The following is a 26,924-nucleotide window of genomic DNA, read 5'->3' on the forward strand; positions in this document are numbered from 1 at the left end:
AAAACGTTACACATTAGCAGGGTAACCCTGTCTAAGCAGCAGCCATTAACCCCGGAGTCCTGTTACACACCCCGTACCCCCCTCACCTCCTGCAAGGCCAGGTTCAACTAGCCTGAGGTTAGGGAGGAGGGCAACGTGTACACTCTGCAACAAAGTCTGCAGACCCACGTACGTGCTACTAACTTAGGAAAACACTCATACATCATGCAAAAAGGAGCTGACACAGTTTCGAGTCGGAGGGAGTATCACTTCCACGACGGTGTCGACCTTGATCCTGTTTTCAGAGAGAGAGAGAGAGAGAGAGAGAGAGAGAGAGAGAGGGAAGGAGAAGGGGAAAGTGGTCTGGAGTGAGGGAGGCCTGAGTGACACCAGCAGAGGTCAAAGGTTAAAGCAGTGACAGCCAGAGTGGAGACCAGCAGACCGTCATTGGGCTGACATGAGCTGTTGAAGAGCTAGTGACCCAGGAAAGTTTTTATGTACCCTGCCAGAGCGCCCACACACACACACACACACACACACACACACACACACACACACACACACACAATGCAGAGACACAATGGTGTGTACGATTTTCTCAGGGACACACACCCTCGCGCACACACACACGCACAATGGAAGGTGTTTTGAGGCCCCAGACAGGCTGTCGTCTGGGAGCTACAAGTAGATTACCTAAACAAACAACCTAAAAATACCTTCCTTTTCAACCGTAAGTCGACTCTTTCCAGCCCCTCCTCATAACTCACCACGGCCGCTTCTGAGAAACTGACATGGTTGATGTTAAACTTGCTCCTGAGACCACAGACGGCCAGACGATTAAAGTTTTGTATGTGTGTTTATGCACACTTAAGTGTTGACAGATGAGTGTACCATATGTCACATGTGTGTTTAATCTGATTTACTTCAGCCACCTAGACTCACTCTTTTTTTTTTTGGTGAGTTCATCATTATGTCATCATATTTGATCATATCCAATAATAGATCTAATTATATTTAGATATTTGGATTGTTTGTCTTTTGAAAATCCCCAACTGCACAGGGCTGGTTTCCTATTGTCGTTTCCATATTTATCTGGCTACATGATACAGAGGTAAAGGTTTATTCTGGCTCTAAGGTGAATGTGATACGTCTCTGTGGTCATGATGTCAGACTCTTTTTCAGTACAAACGTGGTCACCTGAGGTCACACACCTGTGGAAAGCAGATCAGCAATAATGGAAATGCTAAAACTGATAATCAGCTCAAATCATATTAATGTTTAACTAATGTTAGAATTTAATTACACAAGTCAGCATGAGAGTAGAAATACAGGCACTTCTGTGTAAAAGAATATGAAAATAAAGTTGTAGGAATTGTTCAGTTGGTAGCTCTGATAATCTTGATTAAAGCTGAAATAATTAATTATATATATATGGAAATATAGATTGTTAACCCATTCATTGTTTGTCTTTTGTCTATGTAAAATATTCTCCAGTTTCAGTCTCTCAACTGTGAGAATCCAAAAATTTTAGCAAGTAAACAGAATATTTTTAGTTTTTGTGTTTGTTCAGGGAAAAGAAGCAATTCAGTGGCATCAGCTTGGGCTGTAGGAAATTATTATAAAATTATGAATTGGAGATATTCACATTTCTGACAACAACTTTGTCATATCAGTAATATAATATGTGGATCTGCTTTATGTTTTCATTTTACTCAAAGAACCTTAAAATATTCTACCATGTGATGCAGCTAAAAAACCTGGACAGCATACAAGTATACAAGTAGTAAATAAGTAAGTATATAATATCCACGTGAAAATATATTTGTATAAAAGACTATCTCATTCTATCTATAAAAAGACTCTCAAATATCTCAAATCCTGTAAGGTTGGATTGTGGGTCCGGGTGGGCAGGGCTTAGGGCATGGTAGAGGGCGGTGATTGCTATGTTGTGACATCACAAAGTTACAGAAGTCCTGACGGCTGGTTTTAAGGCTCAGTTTCTGAATACAGGCTGTGTGCATTTCTCTGTGGACTGAGGCTTTGATACTTTCACAGTATTAATATAGAACCTAGACCTGCTTTATAATCAAAAAACATGTGGACATTTACCTTTATATATCTACAATATGGGACCTTAAAGATACAGTATATTTAGCAAAAAACAAATCCCACACAACATATGCATGTCAAGAATGATTAAAAGTGTAATTAACCTGTAATAAGTTAACAATAGTGTACATTTTGAGTGTTGCATTGTGCTGGATTGCAGTGATTTGTTATGTATTTGTGCTACAGCATGACACGTGGTTTACACTTGTTTACAGAATTGCATGAGGCCCCGTTGAGACTACCTCCCTATCGCTTCCTCTTCCTCTTCACCTATTCTTAGTGTGTGTTTGTGTGTGCCCTCACACATCCTCCCTTTTCCTGCCCCATTCTCCTTGACTCACTGTGGGTTAGAATGGTTTAGTTCTCCCAATTGTTTAGCGGTGTGTGCCCAAGTGAGTGTCCCCTCACACAACAGCATTAGCATACTCCCATCCACCTCCCTGCCTCCTTTTTTTTTCATGATTCAATTGAAATGCGGCTCTTTTCATTGTAAACAATGTCAGGAAAGCATGCTAGATACACTGCCTGCTAACACTCACATATACAGACACACACACATATGTCCAACATGAGATTTGAGTCTCTTGAGACTTTGGGGAAATTGGCAATGACCGAGTTTGTTTACCTCCCATCGTCCCTGCTGTGCTCCTGTCCCCGTGCTCACACAAAGCCTGTTCGGTGGATGCGTGCATGTCTTTGAGTGTGTTTGCATGCATGGTATTGCAGCGTGCACCTGTGTAGTCCAGAGGGCCTTTGAAGGGCTTTGTGTGAATACCTGAGTGTGTGCAGGTGTGCGCAGGTTTGTAAGCCTCTGTTTGTGTATATATCTCTGTCTTGTTTGCCTTGAATTAAAGTCCATTACCCACCTGCTGTGTGAATCTTAGGTCACAAAAGGTCCTCATTGGGTTGGCGCTGTGCCCGGCTTTGGGTGGTGCCACCTTTACAGATCTGGCATGGGTGCAAAAGTGGAATCTGAGCGGCCTCCACCCAATGTAGCCAAATCAAACAGGTCCACAAAACAAAGATGGCTCTGTTTGCTGCCTGTACCCCTCCCTGTTCTGTCCATCTCTCTGCACCGTCTGAATCCAGTTTGATGTCTTTTTTTCTGTGCACTTTGCCCTCAGGACTCTTTTTATGTCAGTACCCTGTGTCTCATTTTTAAGGAGTGGTCTTTGTCCATTCTGAAGTGGCTGGGTGGAATACTTAAGATTTTTGCGATATGCCCATTGTGCTAATATTCCTTCTTAAGGCCAGGCTGGAGGAATTAGGGAGGAAGTTGAGGCCTACGTGTCAATAAGAACGCAGAGTCCCTGGTCCTCAGGAAGTCTTCAGAACAATATTTCATTTTTTTGCAGTTATGCAGTCCAAACAGTACCAATACAGGTGGCACCACGGTGCACTCTTAACAAAAAATGGCTCTATGTTGGAGCAGGAAATAGTTTGTTTGCCCTGTACATTAACATTACTGTTAAAGTTTTTATACACTCTCATGCTATATGTAGACACATCAGTTATGAACATGTAAAAAAGTGCAATTTTGCACATCTCAGGTTGCACTGTGGTGTGGAATTTGGTTCAGAATGACAAAAAGGAAGCTTAAATGTTGTTAAAAATCACAATTTTTTGCTTTTGGGGTCTGTGTTTGTTGTAATTTCTACAACATGCTTTGCTCATCTGGTTCTTTGACTGCTGCTGTTACGGAGATTTTAATTAGGACAGCGTCCTGGGTGGCTCCTGCTTGATGGATTGGAGCTGCTAAAAATACAGTTATAAATCATCCGGTGCTTGACAGACAAACTGCTGGCAACTCTAGCACTCCCTGGCTCTGGCCACTGTGAGCAAAGCTGCGGTGATTGTCAGCAAGGTTAGCCTGTGTGTTATTAACATTGTTAGCCTCTCTGGCTTTTGTTCTAGCCTTCATTAACACCGGTGCGGATGTCAACCTGGACTTTTTTTGGTTTTGCATTTCAAAGGATTGTACCACCAGTATGGGACCTTTTTTCCCGCCCTGCCGGGTCAAGGTCAAGATGTGTGACGAGTGTATGTCATCAATCATGGTGATCAGTTTCGGTGGCCGTGTGTCCCTCATCCATCACGCTGATGGCTTTCGCTGGCCGTGTGGCTGTGTGTCTCCGTCAGGGCCGGAGGTAATTAATAACCCCCAGTGACGGAATTAATGAGTTAACCTGCTCCACTCTCCTGCTGTTCCAGTGACAGATGCTAACGGTCAGCAGCTAGTTATCCCTGCTAATATGCCTGTGGCTCAGGTGTACTGATGTGTTTTATTATCTATATGCTTGTCTGTGGGAGAATAGACAGCATATATACATCCAAGTGTTTTTTTTTAAAATCCCAGCTTGGAACCGCAGCCAGAGGGTAAACAAAGCACTGCTGGAATAACAATCCTTTCTAGCAGGAGTCTTACCTGAGCAACGGACTGCTTTCCACTGGGAGAAAAAGAGAAAAAAAAGAGATAGAAGAGACACAAAGGCAGAGGGATATAGCAGAAAGGCAGGTTGAATAGAGATCTCTGGCTCCTCAAGGTGCAGGAGAAGGAGAGACTCTCCTTGCCCTCAGGTCCTGAAAGCCGATCGCTTCATTTTTCTGAAAGAGCGGCTTTGTGAGGACGCCTCAGACTTCTCTTCTGAAGAGCGCTCACTGTCTGTTATGACTAAAAAAGAGTGACCGAGTTTTCATCACCCAAAGAAGATAAAGCACCGCCTTGAAAGGAGAGAAATGCCGAGGTTTGAACTTAATTCTCTCTGTTTTTGATTACAAGAGAGGCAATTGTTCTGCCTGGGCAGGCCTGGTTATTGTGTGCCGTGTGCTGGGTGTTAGATTCCTGGGGTTTTTGGATGGCTATTGTAGCGCAAGTTTGCTCTCATGCTTTCAGTCCCCAGTGGATTGGTTACTTTGTTGTGTAGGCTGCAGAATAACTTGCCTATCAGGCTTTCCATGCAGGTCACTCAAGGTGGGCTGCAGTGGGTGGGTGTGTGGGTAGATGTGGTTTTATTTGGCGGCAGTGCGGGGAGCATCCACGCCTGTTCAAAGCCTGGTGTGTAGGCTGTTACTACTCAGAGGAGAATGTAGCTAGGTTATAGTTGTCTCGCGTGTGGGTAGCTATCATTGTATCATTAGCTTTTTGTGCGCTCCTATTTTTTGCAGAAGCGGCATCCACGGTTTTGTCTTGAGCAGAAGTTGCCGATCCCCCCCTCCCCTCACGCCGTGCAACCAATTCAACCACCACACGGACAAAACTACTCATTAACTCCCACAACCCTCTCCCTCCACCCTCGTTGCCCACCCTCTCTTTCCTCCAAACGTGCTTTAGCTTAGAGACAACCGGGATGTGGAGGGGGCGGGGGGAAAGACTGACAAAAGGGAAAAAGGACTAAAGCCAGAGAGGAGGATTGAATGAGTGAAAGAACTGCCGGGGGAGAAAAGAGGGAAGAATGCGATGTCCCAGTCTATGAGGGATTCCATTTTTTGCCTTTCCAGAATAGAACAGTAAGTCACCAGTGTCTTTGTCTGCCTTTGATCTCTCGGCTCAGGGATTTGGCACCTGACAAACCCCTCTCTGTCTGAAAGGAGGCCTGCAGAGAGAAAGCCTAGGAGAGTGGGAGACAGAGATAGAGGGCGAAGGAGACTGATGAAAAATAATGTAGGAGAGCTGGAGAGTGACGGAGCGAAAAGGGAGACAGTTTAAAAAAGATGGTGTGGAAAAATAGGGTTAGACTTTTGAGAGCTGTATGAGAGGATATGATGAGGGCTTCTCAGCTCAGATCCCATAAAAACTAAATACATGTGTGTTCATGTGTGTCCGTATTTGTGTCTGCGTGTGGGTTTGCCACGGCTGGCCCGGACAGTGATAAATCCAGCAAGTCTTAAGGGAGATTCCTCTCCGAAGCCACGGTCTCTTGGACCACCCACTGCTGCGGTCTCTTCCCTCACACACACGCACACACGCACACACACATACACACACACACAAACACACACACACACTCACACACACTCACACTGCTAATAGGAAGCAAATTCCCCAGCTTTACTTGGATATCGACCTCTCTTTTCCTTCGACTGTTCCTTTCTGCAGGGCAGTCGCTGCTATAAACAAGCCCTCGTATGTTGACATCGAATTTTCAAACACAATTTATGAAATGCAGAGTTTAAAAACCGCAGATGAAGATGCCAGAGCTCGTCTTCACCAAACAGGGATTTGGAGTTGTGCAAAGAATCCTGGGACAGCCGGCTGGGGACTGTGGGGTCAGCCTGGGACAGCTTAATAATTGACGAGCAAAAAACTCATCAACTGTGCCCAGTTTGAGGTAGCCTGCTCTTAGACTATGTCTCCTTAAAGAGGCTCAGCCCTAAAGGCTGTGAAGCATGGGACTCAATTAACTCTCCCTCCAGCTTTTAGCAAAGGGGGCATCATCTCAAACAGCTGGTTGACCCCACTCTCAACTTTGGACACTTTCCTGGTCAGCGCACATGTACAAACCCCTCACAGCAACTTTGTGTTTTGTCACCTGAAGCGGTCACAGCCTCTTAAACAATACCCACAAATCCCGCTGTCCTGTCTCCAGTGATGAGACTGGGTGTTGAGAGATTGCCTTAAAGATTGAGAGATAACACAAAGTGCCTCCCGACTAATCTCCCCTCTTTTTTTTTTTTTTTGAAATGGTGAAGAAAAGAAACCAAGGCTTCACGCACCCCTGCAGGCTACAATCAAAGAGGCCCTTAGCTTAGTGTTAGCGAGTGAAGCGGCAGGGATTTAGCCTTGATTGACTGAGTGGGAACAGGCGAAGAATGGCCCAGCAGGTAGCAGCTAGCCCGGCTCGGTTAACGCCACGCTACGCTAATCCAGGAGCCAGGAGCTGCAGAGGAGCGGCTGCAGGGCAGAGAGGCCTGACTTTATTGCGCCTGTAAGAGAGGGATTGCCTGGTATTTTTTAGGGGGTTTGTGGATTTCCTCTGCTGTTTGTACGTGTGAGCATGTCGCATGGTTGGTGGAATGTGTGTTTTTGTTGGAGGACGGACTTCCTCCTCGCTGCGGTGTATGTGGGTAGGCACTGATTTGATTTCTAGTGTGGTGAGCACATGTGGGAGTTTGTTTATGTGACTGCTCTTTTGTACGCAGGATCCCCTGATGTATTTATGAATGTGGCATTGAAATCATGCACTTTTAGTTCTGGGTTGTGTATGTGCTTGTGAGGGCATCTATGTGTGTGTACACCCCTGCAGAATAAAAGTGTGTAATTATCTGATTTATATTGGGAATCAATTTACCCATCTGTCTCCAATGGATCTTTTTACATCATAACATGACAGACACACTCTCTCACACACTGCCTCCTCTACCAAAACCCAAACCAACAACCCCTCGGCCGCAATATCATTTGCTGCCCACTGCCAAGCACACGGCAGCTTCACTGACTGACAGGTTATTCGGTCCAATCGGTGTTACGACTGTCTGCGTCGCACCTCTCGGAGAATTGTTCTTTTGTCCTCCTCTTCTGGTTCAGCGCTCAGGGGGTGAAATATAACCCCATTAGGCTTCTCCAGCAATTACAGAAATGGATAGACGAGGGAGAAACTCCTTGAAAGATGAGCCTTCCAATCAAACTGTCACTCAAGAGAAAGGCGAGCACTGTCGCCAAAAGAAGGAAAGGTTTCACTTAGGTTACCATTTGAGAATAAAGTGTGTGTATGAATGTGTGTGTCTGTAAGGGCCTGCAGAGGGAACACAGCCCTGTGAGAGTGACAGAGCTCCTGGTGTGCCAAGTGTGGTGGCATTTGTTTGTTAAATGGTCTGAAATGCCAACGGCTCCGGTTTCATTGCGGCTCCAAGTCTTGCCAGAGGAGCATAGCTTAAATTTGTGCGCGGTAGTTATTTGATCTTGTGTTTTTGTCAGAGGAAATCGCGCCCTTTGCTCTGTTCTGTTGTTTTTGATAATGCAATGCAGGTTTGTGAGAAAGGAGAAAGGGGAGAAAGCATTGAAGGTGGAAATGTAGGACAAAAGGAGGAAGGATTGGAGAGAGAAGAAGAAGCCTCCGGGCAACATTTTGTTTCCTGTTGCTAATTGGGGGGAAAATGGGCAAGATGATTCTTTTCTTCCCTTCCACTGGAAAACAGCTATTTGAAGTCAAGTGCAATGCTATGTCTCCATCCCCTGATTACCAACACCGTAGACAGCCACTTCTCTCAACTTCAATTGTGACACTTATTCTGGATGTAGCTTCCAAATTTCCAGGTCAACCACCTCAATTAACTATGAATTTGTAATTGTATCACAACAAACTGTTGGAGTGGTTGTCATGCACTTTCATGCTGACATTCATGATCCTCAGAGGTTGAGTCACCTAACTTGGTGGCTTTTAACCTGACTTTTCATGCAGCACCATCAACAGGTCTGAACAAATTTCACATACCCAGTGAAATATTTCATTCCTTCATTTTCCCTAAACCTGAGGTTGACATTTTTGGTTTTGAGTGAAATGTTTTGACAACTGTCAGACAGATTGAAATGATATTTGGTCCAGGCATTCATGTTCCCCCATAGAGGAGTTTTCAGGAGAAATGGAGACCTTTGGAAACAATCACAGACACCAGTGGTTGCTCCCTGATGGGGTCTTATCAGCCTCAGTGGTGAATGAAACATGGATAATGAAATACTAGTGTTACTGACCTTGTTATCTTTGCATTTTAACTCTACATCTGTCTTTGCTGTTCCTCATTCAGAGTATTTTCTGCAACTAACCCTCCTCTGTGTCTTTGTTCTCTTTCAGCCTGTAAGATCGGTTACTACCGCGCTCTGGCCACTGATGGCTCCTGCTCCAAGTGTCCACTCCACAGTTACTCTGTTAGGGAGGGATCCACCTCCTGTGTTTGCGACAAGGGATACTTCCGCTCGGAAACGGACCCGGCATCCATGGCCTGTACCCGTAAGTACACTCACATGTAGTGCAGGAGAGTGTGAAATAGGCCACAGCTGTATTTGCAGTACGCCATGATAGCCTGTGGTTGACAGTGATTTGTAAATGTATCTTTGCTAAGCTTGCCCGTGTACACCCTATTTGTAACATAATACTAAAAGAAACCTCACACAAACACACACGCAGAGTGATTGCTTTCACCTAAACATGGTCACAGACTCTCTCTCTCTCTTTCTCTCGTGCCGTGCCAGCCTAAATTATCCCCTCACACACAGAGACAGCCTTTCTGCACACACATAAAGCAGGCGGCTGCTGGTTTAATAGGTGTCTTTTGATTCCAGGTGGTACTTAGTGATCAGTCATGGTGACAGAGAACTAATAAGGGTATTAAACCGCTGCATCCAAGTTTCAGTCTTCCTCCGAGAGGCTGCAAAAACAGCACAGGAGGGCGAGAACAATGGAGAAAGACAAATAGAGATAAAGTGTTGGCGGAGACGCAGGGAGGTGACGGGAAAGGTGGAAAAACAAGGGCAGGTGGAAAGCTGGAGAAGCAAGCAGAGAATGAATAAGATGTTGATAGAGAAAGAGGGTTAAGGTGCCAAAGAGAAAGAAATTGCAAGAATGCATTGTGCTGAAGGAAGGTGTTCAGCGTTGTGTTTCTCGGTGTGTGTCTCCGCTCTCTGCTACCCGTCTGTGTGAGTCAACTCCCGTCCTCTGCCCTGACTCATCGCGACTCTGATAACAAATATTGCTAACAATCTTGCTGCGTAATGATACCTCTTCTTTTTATACGCCTCATTCTTTCTCTGAGTCATGGAACTGGGAGTTTGCACCGGTACAAATATGCAGTACACACACAGAGAACAAAAAGAAAAAACAATCTTCCCACGAAAATAACAGTGTTCATACTTTCATTCGACAAACGTTTGTGTGTGAGTGAATATGTGTCATGAGGCGGTTTTAACAACGAAAACATCTGTGTTAAGTTGCTTAGCTCATAGTTGGCTCGCAATCTGCCCCCAGTGATCCGTCAAGTTCCTGTGGATTCATCACTCAGCAAAACAGTTTATTGAGTCAGACGAGCAGCCAGACCCCCAGACCCCCATCCCCCCAAACACTTAACTGTCTAAGCAGCAACAAAACTGAACGGCTTTTTAATTGTTCCCTAGTTGTACGGTATCTATGCAAAATAATAAACAACACTCTAATGTGGAATGTTGTCATGATGATGAATGTGAGTCAATGTTTGACTTGAGTTCTCTGATAATCAGCAAAATCCTTGATTGAATTTTGGCAACAGTCTTATTTTTATGCTGTTTTTCCAAGTGTCACTAAACCCAAAGAGTTTTCTTTGACTTTATTTTCCAACAAATAGAAAAGATTTTATGAGTATTAGAGTATTAAGTCATTAGACTTGTGTGCAAAATGAGTCACAGGAAAATGATAGAACAGCAACAGTGTGGTTAGTTGATTAATCGAATAGTCTGACATAATAAAATATTTGGTCACCTTTTTCATAAATGATTAACCATTTAAAGGTCCCATATTAAAGATTATAGATAGATGTCCATGTGTTTTTTGATTATAAAGCAGGTCTAGGTTCTATATTAGTACTGTGAAAATATCAAAGCCTCAGTCCACAGAGAAATGCACACAGCCTGTATTCAGAAACTGAGCCTTAAAACCAGCCGTCAGGACTTCTGTAACTTTGTGATGTCACAACAAAGCTGTCACCACTCTCAGCCATGCTCCAAGCCGAACCCACTGTCCGAGGCTCAGAGCCTCTCTTCTGATTGACTCATCAACCCTGTTTGATCATGGTCCTTTTTTACAGAGTTCATCTCAGTAATTCTGTCCACCTGACCCCCAAAAGACTGTGAAACATTTATGACACTGCTCTTTAATCCCAGTATTTCAGGTGTAAGAATGAAATACATTTTCTTGTCTTACATGTAAGTACAGTGATTTTGTTTGTTTGTATCTTACAAAGCCCTGCTCCAGGGCATGTCAGATATGTGGTGGGAGTTTACAGTCTCCTTTAACACTAAATAGGGCTCATCGTTGTCATTATCAACCAGCTTTCACTGCAAATACACTTGAAAGGGATCAGAAAAAAAAAAATTAGAATCAAAATTTGATTTTATGTATAAACATATTCCAAAAGACACTTTTCAGCATGAAATATTATTTTCAGCAAACAAAGTCCTCCAGGGTCTGTAACAGAAATCAAAGAGGAAAACATGAGAAAACATGAATCTCTCAAAAGAAAAAAACAACATGGTTGAACTAACACAAGTTTCACCTGTTTTTAATACTTGTCTAGTTTAATAATAATAATTAATAAATCCCTAGATAATTAAATATAAGGCCTACTACTAAGTCACCCTCCCCTCCCCTTACAGTTTTGCCACATCACTAATGTATTGAGTTACTACCGCTCTTTAAATGGAAGGGGCTGGGGCTCATCTCCATTGTCCTGTTAGTCAGTGTGGCATGTGAACAAGGCTGCTGCAAGCAACAGCTGTCAAAGCTCATTACTGGGCTCATTTCATAGGATCCTGCTATGCAGTTTCTCCTCCGCTCCTAACTCCGCGGTGAGGAAGTGAACATTAGCCGGACTCTCTCACCGACCTTTGCCCCGCCTCGTCAGCCGGTTTGATCTCTGAACTCTCACCCTGTCTGTCGTCTGCTGTTTTCCCTTCCTCGTGCATTTTTTTTTTAACTTCTCACCCACATGTTGGAGCTCTGTAATTACAGCTGTCACTCACACATCCCTCCTCATCCACATTTTGTTTTCACTCTCTCTCATTCTCTCAAAATCCACTCAGAGTCACGAACGGAGCAGATGAAGAAAAAAAAATGCTCTTAAATTCATTTCCCAGTTTGACTTGCTGAAGGTCAGGCTGGGAAAGAGCCAGCATCTCTGGTAATTGGGGAACATGCCTGTGTGTGTGTGTGTGTGTGTGTGTGTGCATACGGGTAATTGAAAACGCTTTTCTTCTCTCTTAGCTCGGGGTCTAGCGATGCAAGATGAAGATTAAAACTGGATGTAGTGTAATTGTGTCATTGTGTGCCTGTTTTGTGTGCAGGCCTGGTTGCTCCCGCTGTATTTTCTGTCACTGCCTTTCCCGCATCTTTGCTCCTTTGCAGTGATTGCTCTTTTTGATTGGCGATTAACGCGTGCTGAGTCTGATCAAAACATTCACTCTCTAGATTACAAACAAGGGGCGATCCAGTCGTTTGCCTCCCACAACTTGGATCATCCTTGCCTGAGGAACCTGGCAGGATAAATGAGTTCCATAATTTTTTAATTATGGAACTCATTTTTTTGGATTTGCTGTAACAGCCTGTTGACAGCTTTTTATGGTTTGTTTTTATGTTGCCTTGCTTTTATGTTTCCTGGCTTGTTGATGCTTTTTTTTTTGTTCTTGTCGTTCCCTGTAAATCACCTTTGCAGTCATGCTTTTTCTTCATTTTCCTTCATTTATGTCAAGGCTGTTACACCTCCTAGGACCCATAGATAACTTTTAGGAAATTCAATAAATACGAGACATCTCCATCAACACGAGAAGCATAGAGTTCAGAGTACATATTAAAATATGTTCAGGGCAAAATCTGCAATACACATGAATAAATGTGAGTCTTGGTAATGAGGACCAGGGACAGACACCCGTGGGAGCTGGTTGCTCAGCTGCGTTCAGGTTATAAGGAGGGGGTGTTCTTCATTTTGGGGTTTCTCGTGGCTCATGATGTGTTTCTCAGATTTTCCCCAGTTTTCTTAGCGGCGGTTTGACAGAGGAAGAGGGAGGGATGGAGTGAGGAATGAATGCAGAGTGGGAAGGACTCTAGAGGGGCGGTGAATGAATCCCAGCCGGATGGTAATAGCGGGGTCGGTGCTCTGGCTAATTTTGCCTGCCCACTGCCTCGGCCCTGTGCAACACTCGGCTAACAGTTACTGATGGAAAGAGACAGAAAGAGAGAGGGATGAAAGGAGGAGAGGGTGGAAGCATGCAGAGAGGAAAGATGGAGAATGGGAGCCGAGTAAAAATGAGAAAGACAGATTAAAGAAGGGGGAGATGGAAGTAAAGGCGTGACTAGAAAGAAAGAAATGAGGCTCTGAGCGAAGCGCGAGGCCGTGAACGAGCTGAAAGGGAGAGCAGGGAAAAAAGAAATCACCAACTTTCTTCAGGAGAAACTTTCAAAGTTTCCCCCGGGATTTCACCCATAAGGAGTTTTTGAATTTTAAGTCCAGGTTGAGCTAACGTTGTACCAAGGTTGTCTGAGCGTTTCGCTCCCACTTCCCCCTGCTGTTCCCTCTCCCAGGATTAATTATGGGGTGTCAGTCACAGCCGACGGCTCTCCCACGCTCCCTTGCTCCCACTGGTGCATTCTGGGAGAGCGACAGGTACAGCCAAAGGTAGTTTGTGTGTGTGTGTCTGTGTGTGTGTGGAGTTTCTGGAGAAGCTCTGACGTGGTGGATTGTGTTCAAGACTTTACACAGTCATAAAGTTATATTAAGATGTTGCAACTCTTGTCATAGCAACAAACAAACAAAATAATCTTTGTGAGATAAATACACACGCACACACTTATCAACACACACATACACGTCATAATATATTTTTGAATGAATAGTTTTACCTTTAGAAACACACATATTTGCTTTATTTCTGAGTGTTGCATGTTAAATATGAAGCTGGAGCTTGTTAGCTTAGCCTAGCATAAAGACTGAGGGCAGGGAGAAACAGCTAGCTTGGCTCTGACTGAAGGAAAAGAAATCTGCCTGCTAATGTCTCCAAAGCTCAGTCATTAGTATGTTATATCTCTTATTCAAGTTTTACAAAAACCAAAGTGTGAGATGTTTCTCTCTACTTTCTTACAGTCAGCTAGCTGAACTCTTTGTGCTAAGTTAAGCTAACCATCTCCTAGCTCTAGCTTCATAGTTAGCATACAGACACAAGAATGGTTTCCAGGTGAGTGAGTTTCTTTCCCATGATATCAAAATGTAATTTTTACTTTTACTTATTTTTGTAAGTAAAATATTTGTAACAAATATCTTGAAATAGGATGATGTTAATATCACCTTTTTTCTGTTTGTTTTCTGTGGCCTTAAGTCCAGATAACAGCTGATTTATAGCCTTTTCAGACTGCATGCTATTGAGTATTTAAAGGTAGTAGAGGGTAGTTGAACCTAGCGCACTGACAAAGGCACTATTATAATGACAAGTGAGTGTGGCACCTTAATTTAGAAACCCCATCTGTAACTTGTTCCCATCAGCTGAGAAACGGACGAAGGGAATGAGGTGGAGGAGTGAGGGAGGAAAAGTGGGTGAGGGGGAGAAAAAGCAGGGGGGGAGGCAGTGCTTTATCACAATTTTTAATGAGAATTTATTAATAGGTTTTCATGGAAGGCTGCGGTTGGAAGGGGAAGCTGAGTGATGCTAATATTAACACAGTATATTCTGCATCATCTCATCTCCCTGCCTGTGTCTTGTGCTGTTACTGACCCTTTAGGTCATTTTCAGTTAGACACACTGCTCCCTGCCTCCCATCATCCATTTCTGTCCCCTTCCTGCCTCCACCCCTCCATCCAGACCTGCTCCTTCCCCACTAAGCAGTGGATGAACAGACGGTGTTTGTCTTCTCCTTCTGTCCTTCTCCTCTCAGCCTCAGCGTTTGTTCATTCACCACGAGCTGCCAACGTAACGCTGGCATACTACTGAACTCCAGTCCGTACACATACAGTATGAGCGTCTTGTGAAGACATGTCAATTAAAACTGTACATCAACGTCTCCCTTAATACGGCAACACTCCTGCACAAAAGCGCAGTGATTCATCCTTGGTTGACCATGTGCACACACTCCTACACACTGTCCCCTCTGCTGCTCTCTGTGTCTCTGTGAAATCACTCATTGCCACTGTGCTCCTCCAAAAATAACACTGATAATTAATTTCCGTTGTGAAATGATTCGTCTGCGGACTGACTGGCTTTCATATTTCACCCTGCATCGATCCCCCCAGCCTGCTCGCGTGCGCTTCATTAGTCAGAGAGAGCGCGAGCGAGAGAGAGAGGGAAAACAGAGACAGGGAGAGAGAGAGAGAGAGAGAGAGAGGGAGAGTTAAGTCAATTACCGCCGCTTATGTTTGAAAGCAACGCAAAAAACACATTAATTACAATAGAGCTGACATGTAAATTGGGATTGATGAGCAGGGGGAGTTTGTGTCACATATCTGTGGAGAGGTTTTAATATAGACCTGCAGCGGGTAATTTTTTTTTTTTTTTTACATCAAAGCAGAAACTTAATAACAGGGTCCAAAGCAAACTTTGTCTAAAGTTATTGAGTGGGTGCCATAAAGTCCTGCTGTTAGCAGCGGGCCCGGGCTCTGTGCCACCTCCAGCTGATTCGACATATGAATGGGAAAGAAATCTGCTGGCCTATTGGATTTCAGTTAACGCGCTGAATTAACTGAGGTGAAATCGGATCCTCCCTCGCTGTAATGGACAGAACATTAAAAGGGAATTCAAGAAGCCTCAGCCCCCAATCAATGGGCAACCAAGTCAATTACAAGTTTACATCTTTTCTATATGTATATATGAAAAGAATTAATTACCTCAGCCATTGGAGACTCCACCATAAGCTAACAGTTAATGTAATGATCAGCAGTTCCTTTTCTCAGGTGATCCCACTTTTCCAATAGCAACCACAATAAATGTCAGTGTAACTCTGTACCTGCTTAGCATTTGCCTTCCAACCACTACTGGTAATAACATCAACTCTCTCCTCATTCTTCCTCCTCCACAGGTCCTCCGTCGGCGCCCGTCCACCTCATCTCCAATGTGAACGAGACCTCTGTAAACCTGGAGTGGAGCCCGCCCCGGAGCTCAGGGGGACGCCAGGACTTGACATACAATGTGGTGTGTAAGCGCTGTGGGCCCGATGGCCGGCGCTGTCAACCCTGTGGTAACGGCATCCACTTCAGCCCCCAGCAGCTGAGCCTGAAGGGAACCAGGGTGTCCATCAACGAGCTGCAGGCCCACACCAACTACACCTTCGAGGTGTGGGCGGTGAACGGAGTCTCGCCTCAGAGCCCCGGGCCGGAGCAGGCAGTGTCGGTGACCGTCACCACCAACCAGGCTGGTAAGACCATCAGACATGGTTTGAATGAGTTGGTGGGAAAACAGGGACAAGGAATTCAATATTCTCTCAAAGTGCAACATCAGTGGAAGTTAAAGACTTCCCATTGACAACATTGATTAATTCAACAGTAAATAAGTGTTATGTTGCTCTGACCTGTTGATCTCTTGTTGCTATATCGACATACCAATATATTTCTCAACCCTATTAATGATGTCATGGTGGAGCCCAATGAGACGCTGCAGATCCCATGTTTTCTTGCAAGATTTATGGCTTTGGCTTTGTAAGGACCCTCATCCCAGGCCAAGGATTATTGCACAAGACCAGTTATAGAGAAAGTTAGAAGCAAATGAAAGTAACCAAACCTGACTGGCCCTTTATACCAGGGCCATTGAAAATATATGTTTCTGATTGACGAGGAACTTATTTTCAGTAAACAGTTCATGAACAAGATAAATCATGCTTAATTATGGTTATCTATAGCTGTTTTTGCTAGACCTAACTGTGAATTAAATTTGAGATGAAAAATGAGCTGTTATGGAGCTTTTGATCATTTCACATGATCATCCTCAGCAGATGCAGTTTGATTTGCTGTCATGGAAATGCAGATGTTCAGATTTCCATTTTCCTGGGCACTTTAATGGCTTCTTGCAAATTTTACAGAAACTGATGATTTAAAGGAGAGATTCTTTTTTTCTCTTTGGTTAGTAGCTGTGGTTTAAATGTGTCAATGCTCGATCCAGTCTCCTGCAAAGACAGAACATTAACTCGCCTTTGCTACCTGGCCGTCGTCCGATTGACCTCATCAATTATTTTCATATATCAGGGCACTTACTCAAATTTGATCTCTTAGCTTGTTGAATTTATCTCCAGTGGTTTGCTCTTGAATCCGAGTTAGTCTCTGGACTCTTCTGTGCGTATGAAAGAGTGAGTGTATATATTGGAGAAGCTTTGTAGTTGTGTGTGCTGGCTCATGTTTGATGCAGAGGACAGGTTCGTTACACTCAGCGCCTGAAGTACTTTTTTTAGGGGGGCAATCTGCGTGTCAAAGCATGTTTATTAAAGCTGTGAATAATTTGGGCGAAGGCTGGGTGATTACTGAGGAGGATGATGGATTCTCTGCAGTGGGAAATGATTTTCTGCAATATTTCACTTGAGTTTTGCATAATTAGGCATGAGAAGCCTCGGCTGAAGATAGGGCCAACGTGCTATATTTAGCTCTCGAGCTAATGAATTAGATGAGTTGTATTGATCTGTGGAGGCTTCATTACAAATGCTGCTGGATTGTGTGTGTTTGTGTATGTGTAGTGTGTAATTATTCTAGTAGAATAAACCCATGAATACAGCCTCTACTCCAGATCTGGAGAAGAGCCCTCTAGCCTGGGGTTGCGTTCAAAGCCTCCTGTTGTTTTGTCATTTAGCCATTTTGTAACTGGTTGTTGTGCAAATGGATTTTATGACCCTGGCCCCTTCTCTTCATCCCTCCCTTTACTCCTCCGCTTATAGCTGATCATTACCTTGGTCTTCTTTACTGCTCGGCTCTTGGGTGGTAACCTTAGTGTCCCTTTGTCTGTTTTTTTATCACTAATTTCCCCTCCCTGGGAAAAGCGAATATCTTGAATAGGTCTTTGACTGGCAATTTAAGGACACAGTGGCTTGATATATCAGCTGGGGTCAGGAAGATAGAGATGAATGGATGCGCTGCCTGTGGGAGAGCTGCCAGACAGGCATGTGTGGGAGCTGTAATGGAGCACACCCTTGAGTCCAGGCCGAGGGCTCATGTCAGTATGATCACATGGATGTGCAGTTGCACAGAAACTCCAGAGTGCACACTCTCACACATGGATTCATACAAAGACACAGTAACACACACAGACACACACAGACACAGTGATATCCCCCAGAGGTTGCTTGAGGCTAATCTGCTGACTTCAAGTTGTAAGATATAGATGATGTTGCCTTTGGCTTGTCACTGTTGCATGTTTCACAACTGTTCCTCAGGATTAGTTATACGACACTTGCAGCTGGAACCTCCATTAGTGTGTGTGTGTGTGTGTGTGTGTGTGTGTGTGTGTGTGTGTGTGTGTGTGTGTGTGTGTGTGTGTGTGTGTGTGTGTGCATGTGCAGGACTGACTACACACTCAGCTACAAGTGAGAAAATGTGTTACACAGAATGTTTGTACGCTCATGGATGGAGATGATCTACATTTTTCCCACTCAAACAATGTCTTCTATGTGTCCCCATGTGTGCGTGTCTCTTCTAATTTACGTGCATGTGTGTGTGTGTGTGTGTTAAAGAGAATAGCTCCAGACTGATTGGATTTCGTCCTGCTAATGCTCGGTAGGGGCTTTGGAAGATCTGGTTTCAGCCGCTGGTAATCCAGCCAGTCATCTGTGGCTGTCCCTCTCCCTGTATCGCCTCCCCTCATCCAGACACCGTGGATTACACATTTATTATGATAGATTTATTAGGATTTATAAGTGCTGTGGAAAAGACGCCCCCATCACCGCCTTTCCATAAAAGTTCAAATTTCGGCTATTGAGGAAGAAGTGATGTAGGCAGGTTGGAAGGGAGGAACGTTTCTGCTTGTGGAGCTTTGCGTGAGAGGAAAATGAATGAGGATGAAGCCGGGAGACAAAAAATTAAGACATGAGTGTTGTTGATTGCGTGTGTGTGCATCTGTGGCCAATGACCAGGCATGCATTTATGTGTGCGTTTGTACGAGGAGGTCAGATTCCACATCTCGCCTTGAACAATTCCACAGTCGTAAATCAGCCGGGGTGTAACCCTTTCACCCGGACTGCATGTGGAAGGGGGCGGGGGGGCAGGATGTCCAAGCTTTGAACTGACCCCTGGCTGTAAATGGACGTTTTTCCCTCTTTTATGGGATCAAGCACTTTGTGTGTGTGTGTGTGTGTGAGAAAGAGGGAAAGAGAGAGGCAGAGTGAGAGGTGTTTATGTCTCCATACAAAATACTTGGCAGGCTTAGGTGACTAAAAGTGAATTAGTGCATGAGAGAGTGTGTGTGGGCACGTCTGTCAGCACACATGTGTGTGTGAGTTTCCACCTCTCCTGCAAACCGGACAGACATACATGTGGAAATGTGTTCGGGGGAGATGGGAGCAGGCTTCACAGGCGGGGTGGGGGTGAGGATCTTGTATGCAGGAGCCATTTTCTCAACACCCTGAAAAACGGCTCCCTCCCCGGCTATTTTTCCTCAGCGGCAGCAAAATTGAGTGACTCCAATCTGGCAACCATGCTCCAATCTGGCAACCACATGTGCACCACGGCCCCTGTCTCTTTTAATGTCAAACTGTAATCGACCGCATATTCGCGCGACTGCTTGCACCGACCGCAGCTGCTCTTCACTGCACAAATACATGCTCACAAAGATAAACTCGCTCAACTCAACGCACTGGGCTCTGTGCGGAAACAAAACCTCACAAACGTCTGCAAGAAATTGCTTCACAATCTCCACTAATCCCCTGGGAGGGTGATTTTTCAAACCATACCAAACTCTATGTTGCTCTGCAGGTTTTACTCACTATAATGTATGCACAGGTAGTGTGATTGAGGTGTTCGCTGTCTGTGGGAGATAATGGGACTAGGTGTTTTTTTTTTTTCCTCTATGTGAATTTCTATCTTTCTGTTTGCATAATGAGGTCCTTTGTGTTGGTGGGCATGTGTGTGTGTGCACACACATTTTTTTAATTTTTTTTTTTTTGGAGTGCACAATTCTGAAATGAGATCTGAATATTCATTGTGTTTAACACTTATTATTCCACCAACGTTTGTAGCCCACACGTTCAGCAGGCGGTAAGAAATTACAGATCCTGCCCCACATTTTTAAATTCATCCACAGAGGTGCCAGCTAGTCTGGCGTGGTGTGCTTCAATCGCAGCTGAAATCAGGTTCAACTTTTCTCTCTCCAGGACAGACACGTCGCGTTTAGTCTTCCATCAGCTTTGTGCGCACATGGTTTCACAATGTTTGAAATATACATGTGTATCAGTTTGCTTTTTAGGCATTCCTCAGACTAATTTATTTGTTACAAGTCATAAAACTTGGCCATGATGGATTACTTATTTTGTGTCTGGGCTGCTGTCTCACATAGTGGACCTCAGAAGGGACCACTCAGAAAATCACTCATCTTTATCCTCACATTAGTCCAGGGAAAAATAAAAATGCAACAAGAGGAGGGGAACACGATTAAAACGCCATATCTGTCATCTTTGGGGGGGAAAGATGGATGTGTGTATTACCTTGGGGGAACGAAGGCCCGTGACCCCTCAGGGGTTTTCTTTCTGAGCTGGAGCGCTCTCGGTCGGCCCCAGGAGGGCCCTCAAATTGGCTCTCGCTGCTGGGTAAGATTGATCGGAGGGATACAAATGGCCGCCGTCTAATTGTTTAACGGAGACGCAACACATTAGGCCAACAGGATGACACAACCTTGGGTTAATCTATTTACCAAGAGACTGTCTGCAATCCCATCCCTCTCTATCTCCATCTCACACCCCTCCCCACCACCAGTCACAAACCGCCTCCTCCCCCTCCCGCTGCTTCTTCACCCCCAGCTGAAACTCTATCCGAGGCTGGTGCTTGAATTCCAGGCCCGTTTGAACTCAATCCCCGGCTAAAAGCAGGGTTTTGTTAGCGTTAGCTCGAAGGCTAGGTTCCCTGGAGCCCCCGGTCAAAGTGATGAGAATGTATATAATGTCATAGATAATCCAATCATAATCGGTAGACCGCGAACCCCTCATTAATCATCCCACTGTAATTTTTTAAAAGGCAGATGGTCTGAAACGAGTAAGGTTACAGTATCGCCGAGAACCAGGGGTCAAAGATTCACTCCTTGTGAACTTGTAAGAACAGATGCCACAATGAAATGTTACCTGGGCATCAGTGGAAATGGTTTTGTGTGTGTGTGTATGTGTGTGTGTGTGTGTGTGTGTGTGTGTGTGTGTCGGTGTGTGTGTGGTATTTTTGTTCTGGCTCTGTTGAGATGAGGGAAGTTGTTTGATTGTTGAGATACTTTTTGGGGATGATGCCGATGGTGGAATCCCCAAGGAGCTGCAGATGTGTAGGTGTGTTTATGTGCTGTCGTTTTGTACCTGGGTTGTATGTTCATCCATGTAACCTTTTGTTGTTTTGTTGTTGGTCTATATATCCCGCGCTTATGGATTTCTCTTTGTCGCATCGAGTGTGTATGATCCAATTTTAGTGTTGTCACAACCCCTGAAGATAGAGGCTTGATTTGTGCAGCGGTGCCACACCGATGGGAGGAGATGAGTATAAGCCATTATCTGTGCTTTAACCTTCACATGTTAAAGACGTCTGAACACAGATAGCACGGCTGCTTGAAATATGGCCTCATTATCGGCTGCAACAGAAAGGGCTTGAGATAAGATCGCCCACTCGAGCTTTAATGAAAACCAATTGATTTGCTCCAAAGAAGAAAAAAAAAGCAAAGGCATTGAGCTCATTTTGAGCTTTTAGGTGGACTTAGTAGGTTTCCCAGGGTGACCTGGGAATCTGCAGAAAATGAAGTCAGACATCATTTTGCCAGTTTTTAGGATGCGAGCATAAGCCAAGAGGAAATGGGATCCGTTTTATGGATACCAACCATTAGTTCAGAAATATTAGTACATTAGCATTGCTGTACATTCTAGCTTTGGCAATTAAGCTGTGTGGCCATACACAGCTCTGTAACGCCCCCGCTTTTGAATGGAAGCCAAGTTCAAAGACAAATGGAAGCGATTGCCTTGTGGCCTGGCCCAATGTGTGAGTTTCTCAGCAGGAGCAGAGTCTGGGATTTAGAGAGCAACACAAAACAGACTCGGTGTCTCCAAGGCTGAAAACAACACGGAGGACAGGGAGACAGCAGCGAGCTAAAATTGTTTTCTCTTCTTTTTTTCCTTTCTCTTTCTTTGATCATCTCTCTAGCTCCGTCTCCAGTGACCTCCATCCAGGCGAAGGATATCACAAGACACACCATCTCACTGGCCTGGCAGCCACCAGATAGAGCCAACGGGGTCATCTTAGAGTATGAAGTCAAATACTATGAGAAGGTGAGGGGTCTCATGGGAGATGTAGTCTCTGTGGATTAAATAGTCCCTGTAATAACAATAAAAACAGAAAATTTGTGAAGAAAACCACACCTGATTGATTCCTTTTCTCTGTGTCTCACCATTATCTGTTCTCCTCAGGACCAAAATGAAAGAAGCTACCGAATCATAAAAACATCATCAAGGAACACCGACATCAAGGGTCTCACCCCCCTCACTTCCTACGTGTTCCACGTCCGCGCTCGCACAGCAGCGGGCTATGGGGAATTCAGCGGCCCATTTGAGTTCATGACCAACTCCGGTGAGTTCAGCCACATCGCCTCTCCTCTGCTTCGCCTTAATAACATCAGCACGCTGCAGAGACAGAGAGGGGCTCACCGCCAGCTCCATCACACCGCGTTTCTGCAAAAAATCCTGCAATGATAGCATCTTTTACGAGTTTGTCTCTTTCATTGTGGTCATTAATCAAAGTAGCTGTCATCTATAAAAGATAAATGATATTGTGCTCCAGCACCTGACTGGCAACTTGAGTAGCTTCCATTATTCAAGTTGCAGTGAGTCTCGGTGAAAGCGCCAGCTAAGGTTCAACTTATATGGCTTTTTTGAAGAATGACACCATATCTGACATTTGGAGTTGGAAGCTGCTGATGGCTGCTTTTTGTTTCTCATCAGTGGCCTTAAATGTGAGCATGTTAAAGCCAAAAAATAAGCGTTCATTGTCTCCCCCAGACTCTGAAACTTTACAAAACCCTAAAACAACAACATTAACAAGCGCCTGCGTGGGTGGACTCTGATCACAATTTCAAATTAGCCCCTGAAATCCCATTGACCTGCTGCTGGGTCAGACTCATGCAGTGAATTGTCAAAGCCCACAGAACTTTATTTTAAATTCTAGTGGAAAACCCATTTCCGTTTGACAGACTGGAGCGGCCATAAAAAACACAGAATCTTGGGACATTGATTAAATATATTTCATACTGTTAAAGCTGCTTAACCCTCTGAAGCCAACAGGAGCATATACACTATCATATACAATATCATTGTCTTTAGAGCATTATTAATCTGCACTGTTTTGAGCCAGAGACATGCCACTTTTTCCACCTAAAACTAGAGAATCAGCGCTTTCCAACAAGTTGTCCTTGTGAACCATTTACTTTGGTCAATAAACTAATATGTAAAGTCAGAAAAGATTAGTTTTGCTGTTTGCGTGGCACTTTGCTTCTTTCTGTCTGTGTGTTTGTTGATCAATTCTCATCCACCATCCACAATTGATGTCTAGCGTCATATCACTGAATAGGACTCTCCTATTGCCTCCAGTGGGGGCTGTCACGCGCCAATCAATGTGTTTATTGTCATGATGGAAAACAGAAATTATTTAGTACAATGAGTACAAATCAATTCAAATAACCTCCAGCAGAATCCAAACTAATGTGAGCAACTTTCTGTGTTGATGTTTTCTGTCGTTACTATAGTTTGAAATCATTTCGTATATGAAATAAGTAAGAATTCAAGGTCTGTTTTTTTTTCTTTTTTTCTTGTTTTACCATCCTCCGGTGTACTGAAGTCTTTATTGAGTGACATATATAATTAGCTGAGGTTGTGCTGATTCAGGATCTGTGTCGCGCACGGTGAACTGTTTAAGCTAACAAACATAAGCTAACATTTACATCTCAGAAATATTATTCAGGATGACGTTGACTGTTGCTGACAGATTGTGATGTGTGGGGTTACAGAGATGCTCTGTAGGCCCAGGTGTCCCCTTTTGTAATGTAGATAGAGACAGCGGTGCATGATAATGACACGGTCAAGCTCACATCCTAATGGGCCGTCATTGTCTCTCAATGAAGCGTGCAAAACAGTAGAATTTACCGGGGGGGTGAAATGGAGGAATAGGAAGCAAGGACAAACGCTGTGTGTGTGAGTTGGAGAGGATGGGAGAAATGGAGGAAGTTTGGGAAGTGGGGGGGTCGATGACTTTGACAAACACTGAATCTACACTACTCCTTCATGTGTGGCAACTCAATCGTGATATTGACTTTGCTCTTTGTCTCTGTCCAACCTTCCTCCCTTTCTCTTCTCACCCCCCCCCCCACCCCCCGCTGCCATCTTTTCCTCCCTCTTTCCACAGTCCCGGCTCCCATTATAGGCGATGGGGCCAACTCCACAGTGTTACTGGTGTCAGTGGTGGGCAGCGTGGTCCTCCTCATCATCCTCATCAGCGCATTTGTCATCAGCCGAAGGTGAGCTTTATCCCTCTCTCTCCCCCTCTGTCCCTTCTGCTTCCTGTCTCTCCCTCTTTCCTCCCCAGGTGAGAGATGTCTTGCTTAGCCACAGGAAAAGTAGCTGTCAGGCAACGGACGTCACTCAAAAACACACACACACACACACACACACAGATTCAGCCAGACAGCTAGTGCAACTTGTCCACATCGGATGAGTGATGACTTGCCACACCGGAGACGTGATTGACAGCTCCGACAGCTGAAGAGATGCAATCAGTGACCCCTCGCTCCCTGTCCTCTGCTTCCATCCCCAGCTCCTCACATCCCTCCATCTCACAGCTAGCGGCTGTAATCCTGGCCGCTAGTTATTTTCCCCTGCTGCGCCTTGCTGACTGCCGTGAAGAGAATGAGAGAGGCAAAAAAAAAAAAAGAGAAAGAGGGAGAGGGAGGACAATGAGATAAGCGGGCAATGAAAAGTAGGAGATAGAATAGAGAGACTGAGACAGAGAGGCATCAGGTGGATTTGCAGTGACCCAATCTCAGGGTGTTAACCAGCGAGCAGGACAAAGCACCGTCACAGAGATGGGATTACATGCAGATGGGCCTTCCTCACCTCTGGGTGTTAACCAAACTCCCCCTGTGTGTGTGTGTGCGTGTGTAGGGGGGTGTGTATGTGTGCACATCCTTAGGAGGAAAAAAAAAGTGCTGTTTTCATGTGTGTGGTGGCAATGGGGGAAGGGGAGTGTTAATGGCTTGTGTGTTGATTCCTGCGTGTGGGTGTTTTATGAGCACCCGTTGATCCCTTTATGTGTGTGAGCGTGCCTCTTTACATATGGAAACCAAGTCACTGTTTGCATGTGTGTATTGGAGCTGAGAATGATGGGGAGTGAAGGGGGGCTGTTGTTTGTGTGTGTGTTTGTGTGTGTCCTCTCTTTTCCATGTGATTGCCTCTCTCCACAGCCAAGCAGGTGGTTGTCTCTGCCTTTTTTATATGCATGTGACGGCCACTGTCATTGTGCTGCTGCAGCCATCCTGTGATTGTGTGTGTGTGTGTCTGTGTGTGTGAGGGTGGGGGGGTGGGGGGGTGGGGGTGGGGGGTGACTGTAATCACGTAGCCATTAACCATCATTACACAACCACAGAGGAGGACAATGTCCTGCCGCACATCTGGTCATTTCCACCACTGACCCAACACATCAATATGAGCACAGGTGTCAGGCTGCCTGAGGGATTCAGAGGGATTTAAGTGCATCTTGTCTCAGATTGATTTACAGCTTTTATACCCGCCGGCGTCTTCACTCCATGTCGCTGCTGTGTGCTCGGTGCCCTTCAGAAACCATTAACGCTGAAAGATATTTTATTTGTTTTAAAGTAGAAACACCACAATGTAAAGGCAATCGCATCCCAAATAAAACACATAACATTATGCACTGAACCCACCCAGAGGAGAGCGAATATATTAATAATAATAACTTCTGTATCAAAAGTTAAAGTACTCACAGTTCAGAATGACCCTTTTCATATTCTTATACTCATATATAATATATCTTGATTATTACAGTGAACGCATCAACACGTAAGCAGCACTCTAATGTTGAAGCTAATCAAAGTGAAACTAATTTTGACTTTAATTTGCAGTTAAAACAATCAAACTCATGTGTTTTCTAAAGTAGCTATTAACTGCAACTGTTAATTAGATGGACCTATGACTGTATTTTTCTCTGTGGAAACATGAATAACTAAAACATGGAAATACTCCACACAGACTACCAGAAAATTTACTTACAGTACTTATGTAAATGTAACTGACAACTGGAAAACTTGAGTCTTTCTTATGATTCTTTTCTTGGTTAGTCTTTTGCGAAGTAATGGATGCACTGAGAAAACATTAACAATGCAAAGGTGTCAGTGGCAAATCACGGCACTAAACTTTGTTTTGTTTTGTCATATTTTAACTTAAAGAAGAAGTTTGACAACTTGGGAAATGGGCTTTAATATTTTTTTTACTCAAATTAAACAAACCAGATATAAGGTTTTAATTTGTGAGCTTTACATTTGATGGTATAAGATTATTTTTTTCATATAGATAGAGCCAGGCCAAGCTCCATCTATGTTTCCTGTCTTTGTGCCAAACTAAGCTAATTGTGCACAGACAGTGGCATCAGTCTTCTTATGTAAAACTTAGTAAAAGAGCGAATAAGTGTTTTTCCCAAAACGATGTCTTTAAAGCTTTTATCTGCATAACAAAGAGCAAATATGAAGTGCCATTAAACACATCAAAACTGATTACAGTTAGCATTTAAAACCAGCTACCGCTCTCTAAAAAAATAATTATAACAAACAGGAATATCAATGCTTCATCAGTGAGCAGTGATTGTGTTGGCTCTTCATGTAATTTAATTGATGTGTTAGTGGGTTTAGAAGTATTGGTTCAAGTTTTAATTAGGGATTGTACTGAAATGACACTTGTTCTCCA

At 44.2% G+C, this 26,924-nt stretch overlaps 1 protein-coding gene across 3 annotated transcripts in view; it reads left to right on the forward strand.

Moving 5' to 3' along the window:
• epha4l (eph receptor A4, like) overlaps window positions 1–26,924 on the forward strand; it is a 53,374-nt gene that overhangs the window by 15,229 nt on the left and 11,221 nt on the right. For all 3 annotated transcript variants that reach the window (XM_071471598.1, XM_071471597.1, XM_071471596.1), the window contains exons 4-8: window positions 8,877–9,032; window positions 15,828–16,163; window positions 22,105–22,229; window positions 22,368–22,527; window positions 24,355–24,466. In XM_071471598.1, the coding sequence (XP_071327699.1) occupies window positions 8,877–9,032; window positions 15,828–16,163; window positions 22,105–22,229; window positions 22,368–22,527; window positions 24,355–24,466 (889 nt within the window). The remainder of the gene's footprint in view (window positions 1–8,876; window positions 9,033–15,827; window positions 16,164–22,104; window positions 22,230–22,367; window positions 22,528–24,354; window positions 24,467–26,924) is intronic.

This window comes from Trachinotus anak, unplaced genomic scaffold (assembly GCF_046630095.1).
Source record: "Trachinotus anak isolate AG129_WGS33_773 ecotype Australia unplaced genomic scaffold, CSIRO_AGI_Tana_v1 ptg000034l, whole genome shotgun sequence".
In the NCBI taxonomy this organism is placed as follows: domain Eukaryota; kingdom Metazoa; phylum Chordata; class Actinopteri; order Carangiformes; family Carangidae; genus Trachinotus; species Trachinotus anak.